At 43.5% G+C, this 15,186-nt stretch overlaps 1 protein-coding gene across 4 annotated transcripts; it reads left to right on the forward strand.

Moving 5' to 3' along the window:
* The first annotated feature begins 974 nt into the window (after positions 1-974).
* Positions 975-15,103, forward strand: gdpd5a (glycerophosphodiester phosphodiesterase domain containing 5a). Of its 4 annotated transcripts, none has more exons than XM_053847860.1 (17): positions 975-1,251; positions 4,244-4,419; positions 8,869-8,972; positions 9,059-9,152; positions 9,215-9,274; positions 9,350-9,448; positions 9,742-9,835; positions 10,302-10,447; positions 10,819-10,901; positions 11,069-11,219; positions 11,292-11,522; positions 11,639-11,784; positions 13,128-13,275; positions 13,565-13,647; positions 13,993-14,007; positions 14,424-14,536; positions 14,608-15,103. In XM_053847860.1, the coding sequence occupies exons 2-17, from the start codon at positions 4,303-4,305 to the stop codon at positions 14,697-14,699; spliced, it is 1,776 nt and encodes a 591-aa protein (XP_053703835.1). In that variant the 5' UTR covers positions 975-1,251; positions 4,244-4,302; the 3' UTR covers positions 14,700-15,103. The 4 variants fall into 4 exon arrangements, with proteins under 4 accessions (XP_053703835.1, XP_053703836.1, XP_053703838.1 ...); XM_053847861.1 differs by having other exon boundaries at positions 11,292-11,513; XM_053847863.1 differs by lacking the exon at positions 13,993-14,007.
* The last annotated feature ends 83 nt before the right edge of the window (positions 15,104-15,186 follow it).

Below are 15,186 nucleotides of genomic sequence, written 5' to 3' on the forward strand. Positions count from 1 at the left end.
AAGGTTGCTTGCTGAGGGTAAGACTCTGGTAAAAAGTGTGGGATTAAAGGGATCTGACGTAATTATCCCAAGCTAAGAGTTAATCTCTGACTCTGAGTCCTGGAATAGATCTGCACAAGACCTGACTCATCTGCTGTGCCTCAGTCTTTGCCAGGTGTTCCCACCTGTGCACCCGGGCTGCTGAGGGGTGAAGACCAGAAACTTTTCTGGTGCAGTCAGCGGGAACTTCACCACCAGATGCACTGACTTCATACATAAAACCGGATTAGAAAACAATACCACTTGAGTCCATTTATCTTCTTGGTCAACGCTGTAATTCGTTTGGCGTCTGGGCTTTTGTTCCCTGAACCGTCTGGCTCTTTACAAAACTCCTGCTGTGGTGGTGCTCGGTTTATTCCAGGAATGCCAGGGATTGACCCGATGCTGGACCATGCCGCTTGGCAACCTGGTCACCCCGCTGAGAGGCTTCATTAAATGCCCCCCATCTTCCAACATCCCCAGCTTCTAACTCATAATATGTGCAGCAGAGTCGAGGAAATTATAGCCAGAGGTTGTGCCATTGTCAGCTTCTCATTTTGAGCTCTTTAGGTTGCCTTTTGGCTCAGCTCAGTTGCATGATTTTGTCATACAGGAGCACCAAGATGCTGGAGCTTCACAACACAGGGAAAGTGGATGGCACTCATGAATGGTGAAGATCCGAGTTTCCTTTCACTTATTAAGAAGTGAATTATTATTATTATTATTATTATTATTATTATTATAAAAAACACAGCTTCTGGGATGAAAAGACATAATTTTAAATGAAAAAAAAATGTTCATGTAGCACGCACCCAAAGTTCATTTGAATATTCACTTGCGCCAAAAAAATGTAACATCCAAGCAACCACTGTGGGAAAAGTTTTGACACATAAATAATTCTATTTTCTTCAGCAGGCGGCTTGGCTCCGCCCACCTGGTACCGCCGGTGCAGTCCGGATTACTGTGCCGAACTCTTGTATGAAAGCTGTCGCCTGTCTTCATCTGGAGGAGGAATTTATGCTTCTAAACAAATATATATTTTAACTTAACTCCAGTCGACAGGTGATTTTGGAGTTTAACTAACCCTGCGTTTGGACGTGACTTCCGGAGGGAACTTTGAAGAACATCTGATTCTGTGCGGCGCATCCGAGAGGAGACACCATGAGGACATGAAGGGAGAAGCGGTCCTCCGACACATTGTATTTTTTAACCTGTAAATCGGCTGTCGTGGAGGTAAAGTGTGTTTGAACGTGTTTGCGGGCGCATAATCCGATTATCTTCATATAATCTCAGTCACTGTCACTTGGCACTCTCGTTGTTTTGGCGCACGTTTCCTGCAGCAATATTTCATTTCAATTTAAAAGAAGATTGACTATAAAGCATTTTAATTTACACTTTAACCTTGATATTTTATTTATATACTGTTAAGATGGTGAACCGCCTTAAATCCCCAAAAGTTAGGGCTGTTGCTATGAAGCTAAATTTAGCTCAAACAAATATTTTGAATTTCATCACTAGTGTTCATCATGTAGGAACTTTCTCAAATGATCAAATATTAAACATAAAATTTAAGGGGACACATATTTTCCACTTAAAGTCAAAGGTGATGTCGAGTGTATATTTTGATACTGTCTATGACACACAGAAAATCTTAAAATCTTTTAAATTAAACTGTAAAGATATTTCCTTTATGATTACAGTGTAAATATCTTTTTGGCTCAGAGTCTGGGACCAAATCCTTGGTATAATACTAATACACGCTCCCAGGACCCATGTAACAAATTGATGGATTAAATTCATAAAAAGTTTTAACTAGAAAAGCGCTGAGACAGTGCAGACCTCTACCAAGAATCGGATTGTCACTCATATCGTGATTTCAGCCTGTTATCACCGTCCTTTATTCCGGTGATCTATGTAGCTTTAGACATAAGGTGACAGTGGCGAGCCCAGAACTTGCTCGAACAACGTTCAGGATGCGAATGCCTCTAAAGATTCAAGAACCTAAATGGTAATCTGGAGCATATTTTCAACGTCTCTTGAGTATGCAATTGAAATCTCTTCGATCAGTATTGAATTTATTTTGTCATGAGACGGACAGACAGATCAGTGCAGACAATTACTTACCACATAACTTCCTTGAGGCAAAAATTTATATCTTTGGAATTATAATTCATGTATACATAGTATATAATATTCTCTTCCCATTTATTTCCGCATGTAATATCTTCCCCCATTAAAAGGGGGTATTATTATTATTAATAACACATGTTTGTTGTTATTTAGTTATTTGCTAATGACACCTCTTAGCGTTTCGAAATAATAATCCTTTTTTTTTTTTTTTTTTTTTTCAAATTTTCTCATCATAATTGTTGCATTTGTAGCAGTGGTTGCAAGCAACACACTCGCCGCTGCATCAGAGTATCAGGGCTGCAACAGAGTCCCACACACTTTCATTGTAAGAAATATCACCCTGAACTTACTGTGATTCCTTACAGGGACTTGATGCTCCTTCAACAGACTAAGTCAATAGATGTTTCATTCCACAGCTGTAGCTGCAGCAGATGCAGTAAATATCAGTAATAATATCAGTAATTCTGCCTGTCATGACTCACAGTTGTGACCACATTGTTCATAAGGCGATGTACACTCCTCCTGAAGCTCCCTGTCCTGTAGATTTCTGCCCACACGCCGCCAGCCTTCCAGCAGAATCATTGACATGATCTGTCAAACTTCAATTATCCATAATAAATGGCTGATGATCCGACGGAGCTTCTGACGACATCCCGGTCGCCAGGGGATACTGGCGGCTCATAAAATAAAGCAGGTGGCTCCGGTGCTCTTCTCCGAGGCGATAATGGAAACTATTTTCGTCTAAATCCCAGCGAAGAGTTGGGCGATTATTAATGCATGCGTTTTTAAATTTAATGGAAGACGTGACTAATGGAAGGCTAGAAAAAGAAGACTCAGGCTGAGAGTCAGTTCTCATAGTATGAAGCTATTTGGAGCTGTCTGGGACTGAGATGACTGTATTATTATTATTGTTATTATTATTATTACTCAATGATTCCACTGCGGTTGGCAGCAGAGAGTCTGGTTCATGACTCACCTGGCTTCAGCTGAGGTGGAATCAATGAGTGGCACAAATCCAGGTGAGAACATGAAAGAATGACAGTGCACCGCTGAGCAATATTACTGGGATGGAATATCTGCTGACTGTTTGTTTACACTTGCAGTCAGACGTTTGAGGTGTTACTGTGTTTACTCTATCAATACTGGACGTTGTGTATGATTTCAATTACAGATTAGCTGCTGTTATGGTCTGTAAGTAACACTTTGATGTCCAGTGTTTTGAGACTATTAACCTGCTCAAGGTACGTCGCTGTTATAGGTGATACGATTATTGGCGTGAAATATTCCCATCATGTTAAATATTAATAAGTAAATAAACATGGCAGTGTGGGAAAAACAAACTCCCTGTTGACAAAATGCTTGTTGCTCTTATTCATATATGTCAAGAGTTCTTCAAGACATTGACGTGGTTGAGGAAATATACACCTGAGATCATGTGAACTTGGACCATAAAGCAGCACCAAAACTGCCGGAGTGAAGAATTACTGAGTCACCTGAATGCATCACACCTTAGCTGTGTGAGCTCAGAGTTTTGGATAAAAGCATTGATTTCTGCTGAACAACATTCACCACATTCTCACTGACAGTTGGCTCGAGTTCAGTTCTACTGTAATATTGCACAAGTCACTTTTGCTGATGCCAAGTTAGTTAGATACGAGTGAACGTGAAAGAAAATAAACTTGGAAGTGTCCTCAAATTGAACTTATTTTTGTTGTACACTTTAGCTTCAGCCTCTGTGAACCGTCAAGTTGCCATTAAAAAAAAATACTGTTATACAAATGTAGTTCAGTGAATTCAAGTGATATTAAATTGAAGTTATTTAACTCCCTGTGTTTAGTTCAAGTCCAACTGGTGCTTGTGACGTCTTCATCAATGGCCTCCATTGAAAGCTGTCGAGCTCAGAGCTTCTAAGGCAGGACCGTATTATTATGTGTCTCTCAGCCGCCGCTCACCTTTGTGCTCCGACTGGTGTTTTCACTCTCAACAAAGCTCGGGGCTGTCAACATATTGGCCGTCTGTTGTGAAAATACCACGGCATGACAACATGTAATTGTGAAGGAAAGGTCTGGTGATGCTTCCTTATGGTCTCCTGCAGGGTGCATCGGTCTGGTGTGGGATGTTCACTAACTGGCGGCGCGTTGAGGCTGAAGGAGCATGGTGAAACACCAACCCTTGCAGGTCTATGAGAAGCAGGTCTTTGTGTCCTTGGTCACCGGCATCTATGGTTGCCGTTGGAAACGCTACCAGCGTTCCCAAGAAGACAGCTCCAGGGTAAGCGTTCATTCCATTGCAGTATTGAAGATCTGAATGTCGACTAGTTAGCTCAGAGCTGTCTGCCTTGATAAAGCAGCACAAAATAGAAGAGACAGATTGAGAGAGCTTCTTTATGAGATTAGGTTGGTGTCTCCGATTCTCGGCAGGACCTCCCATTTTTTTTTCCCATTCTAATGAAGCTTGATGGATTCGGCGAGGTGCAGGCCAAGAGACACTCAAATCACTTTTTGGGGATGATCCAGGACAGTTCCATTAATATATATTGTAAATTCACTGGGTGGGTCTGAGCTGCTGTTTGAATTGTAGTTTCAGAAAGGCAATCTTCGGATGTATTTCTGCCGGTGTCTCAGGTTCTTGTCTGTGTTTCCATGTTCACCATCAGTGACGCAGGTTGTAATGAAGCAAAGGAAATGGATTCAAGAGTGATTGGACGTTTATCCTCAGTGCATAATGTGCAGCTGAGGAATGAGTGAGTCATCAAAGTATGAATCTTAGGCTTAAAAAAAAAAACGTGATTCATCAGATCACTTTCTACAAAATGTGGTGCGACCACGGGCTTCAGGGTGTCATTATACTGTAGTATTCATAATATCATAATTTAAAATATGTCTTGGTATCACTCCTCATGCTAGCTGAGGCTCTCAGAATATGTTGTTCGACTAAATTTTTGAGGAAAACTGTGTTGTAGATGGAATTCTAAACTGAGCATAAACCAAAGTGTATTGTATATGACCCTATGAAATCTGTGTTATTTTTATGTCTTCCATATTCCTGTTTTTCAGTATCATTTTTGGGGACATTTTATGATGCTTGAATCATATATTACTAACAAAAATGGTGGGTCTTAATGTAAAAAAACTATGATATAGAAAGGTTAAACAGAAGTGTATTGGGGTGAGAATACAAACAGCACTTTTTATTTAGTTTTAATCGGCCAATGGTAAGTCTCTTATTATACACTGTCACAACTGTGGAACTGCAGAGCTATTGCTACTAAACAAGCTTTTCAATTGGGTGGTTGTTGGACCTAGATGCTTTCGTTCTCATTCTTGTTTACCATTAATAGGTGGTCCAAGCGTATCAAAGTGCACAGCAACAGCGGCGGTGCATGTAATGGTCAATGCTAATAGACCTGTTGGTGGGTTAGTTTGACAGATTTGTTTTGAGACATGTGTGACTGGAGTTTGTCGGTTGGTCAGTTGAGTGTCAGTCGGACAATTTGTAAGAAGAGGTGCTGCTTGATAAATGATGGGAATGAAGTATGAAATGGAGGGAATAGAAAGCTGTATTCTATGAGGCCTTCAGTGCTTTGATGGAAAGAACAGTGTTGCAGTTGTATTGTTATCAGATAAACTAACATAGTCAACGGGGAGGCGATGTAAGGGACTGAAAAGATGTTTGTCTTGGAAGTATAGGTTGGTAGCATCCATCTGGTTGAAGATGGTTGCACTGTATGGCAAATGTATAAACTGGAAGCAGTTCTTACACATTGTTGTTGCACCTTCATCCATCCACTGGTCATTGTATTCAAGCTGAGATGGTTCATCTGGTTGGTCCACCCTGTTTTCTTGACAGATGCTCCCAGTGATCTGGTTCAGTCTGTCATCGCCCTGGTCCTCACATGTTCTCACAGCTGCAGGATTCAACTTTTGTTCTTGATGTGACATCATCAAAATGCATTTTTATTGCAGGAGAACTCAACACTGTCCTCCGTACAACAGAACTGGGGACAATGGATGGCCATGTTGGGAGAAAAGCATTGTCAGTTGTGTGGAATATTTTCAAATGCAATAATCAATGAGAATATGAGGTGAATCTTGACATTCATGTCTCAGGAAATGAGCGAACGGTTACAGGCGAGTTGAAGAAATGGCTGACGATATGGCGAGTTCTAGGAGTCAGCTGGAACATGACTATATACAATAGATACTACATGTACTGGTGAAGGGCGGGAGATTCAGTCAGTTGTGGCAGGAATGAAAATATATAACTATATGACTGGACAGATCAGTTTCACAACCAGGGCTTCGATAATAATTCTGTGAATCTCTGCTGATAGCAGCAGTGTTTAGCTATAAACTCCTTAATTGTCTTGAGTTTCCAAAACAAGGTGATATTACGCAATGCTTTGCGTCATTTCTCCAAATGTTATGGTTGAATTTAATGCCTTGTCTTGTATGTTGGCAAGAGACAATGTGTGGGTGGTGGTTATGTCAAGCTCAGTGTTGTCATCGGTGTGATATAGTTTGAGTTCCCCTCTTGCAGTAGCATAAAACTCCATGTAAAACTGAGGTAAGATGCGATACCTTTGATAGCACTTTGGTGAAATGCAATTCATCGTACTCATTCACATTCATCTTCATATAAAGTATTAAGTCATGCTGCTGGAATGCACCAATGCAAGACAGAAACTCCATCTCACCCATAAATGTGTGGTCAAGTGTGTGATAGATTCAGAATTATGAATATTGTTCTTCTCTGTGCTGCCGGTCTGTTTCTCTCCAGCCTGCCAGTTCTCAGACGCATGAATTATGTGGTTGAATTTGAATGATTTTATGAAGACCGATTCATTTATTGAGGAAACAGCGTGGGACATTCAACTTTAACATTCAATAAGCTTGTTCACTGTTGCTCGCGCATTTGAATATGGAGGAAGATTCACATCAGGATTGTCAAGTTTCGCTGTGTTTATGTGTCAAGCCGACCCTCTGTTTCACATCTTTTCATATTGTATCTGGCTACTACCTTCTTTACATTCTACAGCGAACACTGACGCGAGCGTTAAATGATCGGGCTGAATCAAAATATGTTTGACTTATAACGGCTTCTGTGGGAAGTCAGCTCAACCAGACCTGTCGGCCGACAGCAGAATGCGCTGAGTTCAGGTGCCTTTCATCAGCACCGGAGAGATTTGCGCCACCTAGGATTAGCTGAGCTGACAGCCAGCACCTTTTTTTGACCCCGCTTCCAACCTTTGACCTTGAAACTAATCCAAAGCCACTACCTTGCTGGTTTGATCTGTCGACTGAAAAATACCGACAGAAACCTCTGTGGGAAAAATGTGTTCAGCCAGTACATGAGCAGCTTCTGCGTGCAGCTCTTCTTCTCTCCGCCTCCTCCACCTTGACCTTACTCCTCCCTAGTCACACCTGTCTTCTTCACGTCCTCCCTCGGCACATCCTTGAATTCCGCCCGCTGTCTTCCACTGTTTCTTTTTAACATTCTTCACCACTCTTCTGACAGTTGGCTCCGCCCACTCCAACCTGCCCGCACTCTCCTCTTCGCCTCTAATTATTGTCCATCACTCCCTTCCTCTACTCCCCCGTGCTTCACTAGTCCTCCTGCCTCTTTTCCTCAACTAGCTTAACCACTCACAAGTCTTGTCGACATGCAACACATCTTATTAACTCCCAGCCTGTTATATAAGCTTCCAGTTCCTACACAGCGTGCTGTAAAGCTGCTAAAGGCTCTGTTGACAGTCCGATCATGGTCTACCCCTCCGCTCACCCGACATTAGCTCCTGTGATCCTGTTAAGTGATGGAGGGTCCTTGAAGGTGGAACAGGATCTCCTTCTTGCCGCTCCCCCCTCTTACACGCAAAACAGAATATAAGCATCTCCTCCGACCTCATATTGCTTATAAAGCTGGCTCAGAAGATCAGTGGCAACATGGTTTCATTGCTCTCCATATATGGTCCAGGTCAAGTGTGTGTCATGTCAAAATATCCCCTAGAAACATTCCCAGTTGGCCAATTGTTTTACTTTATTATTTATTTATTTGTTATTTATGGGAGTGAAACTGGTCATCTACAAATGTTTTAATTTATTAGTCTGCACTATTCATTTCTAAATACAACTTGTGAAGACTTTTATTTTCTCCCTTTTTTCATTTATTTTCATTACCATTTCATGCATGAGTAGTTACATTCAATACGTTTGACTGCCTGGCTTTAACTGACTATTTGTGAAAATGATTCTCCCGAAAACAGATTTAAAAAATTACATTTATTTTATTTAATGTTTCCTGTTTGCAATTGGCATTTGCAATTTAAATACATACATAATCTTCACAAAATTCATCGATTTACAATGGAAATCTACGGGTTCCGTCTAAAAATATGAATATGTAAATATGAATAATAATTGTGTATAAAATTACCCCAAAACAACCCAATTCATACTATTTTTTTGCAGCATTTTTTATTTATTAACAGGTTTACACACTTCCTTATGTTGTATTAATTTTTTTTCTCCCATATTTCTCTTCATAACTTAGGTTTTTTGGCATGATGGCCCCTCACAACAGTCCCAGTTAATAATGTGGCCCCTCAAGGAGCTTCATTATTGAAGCTCTGATCATGTCCTGCTGGACCCAAGTGTTTTACCTGGTCTTTAAAAGCCTTTCTTATCACGTATATTTCATTGTGAACTTGGCCTCTGTTCTCAGTGGGAGTGCACATGGTTCCTCCTCTTGTGCAGCTCATTCCTCCTGCTTCTCTTTTGGGCCTATTTCTGGTTGGTGGCTCAGAATGATTTCAACGAGTTCAACTGGTGAGTTTGCTCAATATAACCAACAAAAGATGCCACACCAAACATAAATGGAAAGTCTAGTCAACATCATTTCTATTTTGCTGCAGGTCTGTGTACAACCGCTCCGGGGAGTGGAAGGACGAGACCATCCCCCTGCTGGCCTCCACCACAGTGGGCTTCAGCTACATCACATTCTTGACGGTCGGTCTGCCACCTGTGCTCTCACCTTCTATCTCTCCTTACAATGTTTTTTCCCCCCATAGATCTTAGCACTTTTCCATGTGTCGCTGGGCCAGCAGCTGAACCTCTACTGGGTTCACAAGGTCAGCTGACATGGTACTTCTCAAAGCCCCATGAAGACAACTCAGCTGAATGTCATGCTTTCCTCTGGTGTACAGATCGGAGTGTTGGCCACGCTGGTCACCACCATCTCTGGAGTTGTCTCTGTGGACGACTTGTGGGGGGACGAGTGGGATATTCTGCTGGTGTCACTCCAGGTAAGTGAGAATGACCCACTTTTTGGGAGAGAATTCTGGTTATAAAGGGGACAAGTTGTTACACAATTGTTGAGGCATCATTGCGCGGTACTGATGGATACATGCTGAGGCAGAATATCTGTTCATCCCTCCTCTATCTGCGAGGCGTGTTGGTTTGCATGTCCTCACCCAGGACACACCTCACCCTCAGAAAGGAGGCTGAGATCCTACTGAACCAAAATGTTAATGCTCAGAATCTTTCCGTGATTTACAATGAAGTGAATTCAAGTTTCCTAAATCTGTTCTGGCTTCAGTCCACAGCACCTTTTCTCCACATTGGAGCTCTGGCAACAGTCACGGCCATCAGCTGGCTGGTAGCTGGGTATGTGGTCCGGAGGGAGAGATCAAGTAGGTTCTATCTATCTATCTATCTATCTATCTATCTATCTATCTATCTATCTATCTGTCTATCTATCTGTCTGTCTGTCTGTCTGTCTGTCTGTCTGTCTGTCTGTCTGTCTGTCTGTCTGTCTATCTATCTATCTGTCTCTCTGTCTGTCTGTCTGTCTGTCTGTCTGTCTATCTATCTATCTATCTATCTATCTATCTATCTATCTATCTATCTGTCTGTCTGTCTGTCTGTCTGTCTATCTATCTGTCTGTCTGTCTCTCTGTCTGTCTGTCTGTCTATCTATCTATCTATCTATCTATCTATCTATCTATCTGTCTATCTGTCTGTCTGTCTGTCTGTCTATCTATCTATCTATCCATCTGTCTGTCTGTCCGTCCGTCCGTCTATCTATCATCCATCCATCCAACTTATTTATCTATCTGTGTGATTAATTTAAAGTGACTTCCGAACTCCTCATTTTAGGTTTTCAGATGATCATATTGCTCATCTACATCCTGCTCCTCGTGGCTCTGTACTTGGCCCCGCTCACTTTCACCTGCCCCTGCATCATGGACTGCCACACCCTCAAACCACGACCTGATGTCATCGGCCGAAGAGGAGCACCCATGGTGAGTTGGTGATCTGCCAGACCTCACCGTCTGATCCAGCTAGCGCAGGAGACACGATGTGGTCCTTCAGACCTGGAACACAAGCAACACTTGTCCCTGCACTCAGTTAGTGCAAGCGGGTTACTGAAAAATACAAGGGTTGCCAGGTCTCAAACACTGTTATCGAATCAGAAAATGTCAAACCCAGATGAGATGTATGCGTCGAGCGCTCCTGATCATGTGACCATCTGACTGCCTCTTCAGGCAACTCTCACTTTTCGCCTCATCATTCAAATGTGTTTTAATTAAAGCTCCTTTCTTCTTGAAGTACACCTCCTTGGATATGTGTCCGTTGCCATGGTTACTGACAGATATCACCCTCTCTCCTGCAGCTGGCTCCTGAAAACACCATGGTGTCCTTTAACCGAGCGCTGCAGCACGGCGCCAGCTCCCTGGAGGCCGACGTGGCTCTCAGGTTATTAGCTTCCTCGCTGATCACACTTGAGTCTATCATTCATGCTTTCATCTCATGCTGCACGTGCGCTTCCTCCTCCTGCGGATGCTGAGTGTGTTTGGTTGATCTCCTCGCTGTTTCAAGAGGAGGGGGTAAAGGAAGAACTGTATGTGCTTGGTCCCTCTTAGTGTGGAGGGGGTGCCCTTCCTCATGAGAGACAGCACCCTGAGACGGACCACCGATGTCAGCAAGGTCTTCCCGTCCAGACAGTATGAAGATGCCTCATTTTTCAACTGGACCGAGCTGCGCTCGCTGAACGCCGGCCAGTGGTTTCTGACGGTAAACTACTGATGCTTTTTCACGTCCAGTCCAGTCACGTCCAGAGTTGATCCTACCATCCTCTGACATTAGAGTGACCCCTACTGGACAGTGGAAACGCTGACAGCGAGGGATCGCAACAGGATCCGGAACCAGACCGTGTGCAGCCTGGTGGAGCTCCTGCGTCTGGCCGCCCGAGCCAACAGCTCGGTGCTGCTCAACATCCGCAAGCCTCCGCCGCAGCACCCCAGGTCCCGCAACTGGTTCATGGACACCATGTGGGCCGTGCAGAAGGCCGGTATTTCCCAGAAGAGGGTGAGGACTGTAGGTGCCTCCATAACCATCCTTCTATCGTGCTCGTGACTATGTGGTTTCCAAGTGAGACCAGGCTGTGTTCCATCCGTCTGAGAGGGTCCGCCGGTCTCATGTGTTGGTGGCAGGTGACGTGGACCCCCGACACAGACAGGGGGAGGGTACGAGGCTTTCAGCAGGCCTCGCACGAGAAGCTGTCGATGGCTGAGATACGGCAGCGAGGAATAACAAGCCTGACTCTTCATTACAGCAAAGCCAGCCACAAAGAGATACAGTAAGCTGATGCTTTCTTCATTGTACCACAACTAGATGGACATTTTGTACATCTTCCTGGACATTTTTGTTTTTATTGTTGGCATGAAACGGAGGATCACTTCAGACAGAAGGGCGGCCTTCGACTAGATTAAGTAAAATCATGATTTATGTAATGTCATGCACAAATGTTTAACCAAAAGTTACCAGAAATTTTTTATTTATTTTTTATTTACCATTTTCACATACTTTAGGTCCCGCAAACTCAATTATGAGAAAATTATTTCCATGGTTTTCCAAAGCTATTGCTGATGATTTATCTTTAAATAAAATTCACATAAAACCGAAGGGTACAAAATTGAACACCAACTATAGCATTATAGCATTTTTATTGCCACGGCATTGTTACCCTTCAGAAATCTTTACTTTTTTTTTTCATTTTGTCCTTTACATAATACATTTTTTTACAAGTCATTTGTTTTTGGCTGTCATAGTTCCAACATGGGATGTAGTATACCTCAAGCAATCCTTTCAGGTTCTTGTGGGCCACATATCAAGAGTTCCTGGGCCAAATTTAGCCCCCTGGCCCTGAGTTTGACACATGCATTATAAACACTGAGGTTTTCCGAAACTGAGCATCCAATTTAAGCGACAGATGTTGGTTATAAATCAGTAGCAAATGTTTCCTGCTGTTGCTGGTGCTCAGTACACACACAGTACACAACCGAAAATGTCCGTCTTTATATGAGTACCATGAAAACAATGAGGAGTAGGAAGCTGTGCTGGTTTAAGAAATAGTTGTGATAGACTCATGGGGATTCGTGAAACAGTCTTAGTTCTTCTTAGCTCACTAGGTGGCACTCTTGGTTTAAAAGTGGTTTCATTGAAACGACCGGGATCGGTTCCGACCAACTGGTCGTAAGTCGAATGCCATTCAAAATGGCCGACGCGAGGGTTCTTGTTACTACTATAGGTACTTTTCAGTGGCAGATCGCTGTGTGAGAGTGAGATCCTGGGATACTGTGCTGCGGTGCCAGACATTGAATTAACAAAAAAAAAAGCATCTGCTGGCCGTGGTCGTGAGTACAGGTGGACGTAAGTCGAGCAGGTCATAAGTCGGATGTTACTTGTAGTTACTTGTCATTCCATCTAGTGGTCTCTGAATGAGGTTTCGTGATAAACAGTTAGCCCTGCTGGCCCTATACACCTGTACCAAGACAGGTTTTTGGGAATGATTCGCAAAATGTTTGGCTGCAGTGTGTGCGTGTAACCTCCACAGCTGGCAACAGTGCAGTGTTAAAGAAGTAGCTCAGTGACCGTGAGAGTTATTCAGTAGTCCTGACATGAGTGTGTGTCTGCCCACAGGGAATATCTGGCCAATAACATTAGCGTGAACGTCTACCCAGTGAACGAGCCCTGGCTCTACTCGCTGCTGTGGTGTAGCGGGGTGCCTTCCGTCTCCTCCGATGCCCCCCAAGTCCTCCGAAAGGTGCCTTACCCCATCTGGCTGATGGTAAACAAGTCCTTCCTCTCTCGCGCACGCAAACACACACCGCACAGACACAAGGTCACTCAAGATGAGGGGACAGCAGGGGAGGGGGACAGAGACTGACGAGAGAGCGGCGTGTCCAGAGGGCTGCGGAGAAATATGAGGGGGCTCAGCGTGGCGCCAGAAAACAAGCAGACCATGGGAAAGAGTCAAGGACACAGATCTTTCAAGCAGCTGTCTTTGAGTTGGCTGAGAGCTCGGAGGCGCATGATGATAGTGACCTCCGGTGGCCGGACTGTCTCCTGTCTTGCAGAGTCAGAGTGCTTACAACTTCATCTGGATCACCTCGGATCTGGTCTCCCTCGCCATCATCTTCGTGATCTTCGGTTTTCAGAAGTAAGTGAAGCGGTCAGGAAAAGAAGAGAGGGAACGTTGCCTTCACATTCTTTGAATGAGCCCCGCTCCTGCAACATAACAAACATGGCTTCCGTGTACAAACCTGACATGATCAATCTTATGTTAAATAGAGTTTAATAGAAGCTTTAATAGAAGCGTCACATTTATGAGCTCTGTCCGCTTCTGCGCTTCTCTTTAGTCTAAACATTGTTCCGTGACTCACCTCCATTCTCTAACCTCTCGCTCCTCCTCTGTCCAATCTCCTTCTCTTCTTTGGCTTCATCTTCATCTTCATCTTGTCCGATCTGCACGCAACCTTGCTGCGCTGCCCCTGGCTTCTGTCAGCTATCATATGATCAGGTAGGTCCGGCCTCTGCGTTTGCTCCTGCCTCTGTGTTTGTCGCCCTGCAGTCACCGCTCCACTTTCTTCAATTGTTTTACTGAAGGAGTCAAATTCTGAAACCCGGGTGTAGTTAATACTAGTAAAACACATGTAACTACTGTACTATTGTTTTTGAAGGAAATATAAGACCAAACATCAGTCATTCAGTCCTCCTGGGAAGCTGATCTTGACTTTAAAAATGGGCCTTTATGCCATTACTTGTTGACGCATTCATCCTCCAGTTGTTGGACTGCTGCTCTCTAGTGGCAGGAGGGCACCACTTCGCTGTATCACAACATGTGACATGGTGCAATCCACTAAAGATCTTGCAGGCCAGGTTAAATGGCATGACGCCCCTTGACCATGACCTCCTTGCCTTGTGTTTGACTTGCAGGTGGAGGATGAGCGGCATGCAAAACTACAACCCAGAGCAGATCATGTTGAGCGCCGTAAACCACCGGGCCGGTCGGAACGTCAACGTCATGAAGGAGAAGCTCATTTTCACAGGTGACACATACGCACTGGAGATGGATTTGTCCATGTGTGCGTGTGTGAAACGTTCTTACTGTTCCTTTCAGATCTGAACAATGGGCTGAGCAGCACAGAAGAGCTGGCTTTGCATCCGGAAAACGGCCACGCCACTTATTCCCGTGGAGGTCTGAGTCGATGATGAGGAACTGTTGGACTTAACTGGAATCCTGTGACAGAAAATGAAACCCAGAAATGTTCATTTTTAACAGGACGATTTCGTACTTCGTCTTTTGCTAGATGGCAGCAAAAGAATCTACTTCTGTTCTGTAATATATTCTGATGTACATATGTTTTTATCGTCCCGCAGTGGTCAGTATTTGTTTGAATATGTTGATGGGGATTTCAAAAAAATGAAGCTTGTCGGTCTGGGGTGCTTCCTCTGTGACACTTCTTTACTCTATACTCCGCCTCTGTCCGCTCATGCCATGAGTCAAATAGCGACTCTCACAAGGCTGCCTTTTTGTTCAACTGTTGACGTGTAGTTTCTGATAAAGGTGCGTGTGCTCCTCGTTGCTATGTAAGTAGCTGCAGACATGATCAATAAAGGGATCTTGTCTCATATAAACCTGTGTAAGGCCTCATTTTTTGTCTTTAATATATATGTATAAACCCTTTATATAAAGGAC

The sequence above is a fragment of the Synchiropus splendidus genome, chromosome 17 (assembly GCF_027744825.2).
Source record: "Synchiropus splendidus isolate RoL2022-P1 chromosome 17, RoL_Sspl_1.0, whole genome shotgun sequence".
In the NCBI taxonomy this organism is placed as follows: domain Eukaryota; kingdom Metazoa; phylum Chordata; class Actinopteri; order Syngnathiformes; family Callionymidae; genus Synchiropus; species Synchiropus splendidus.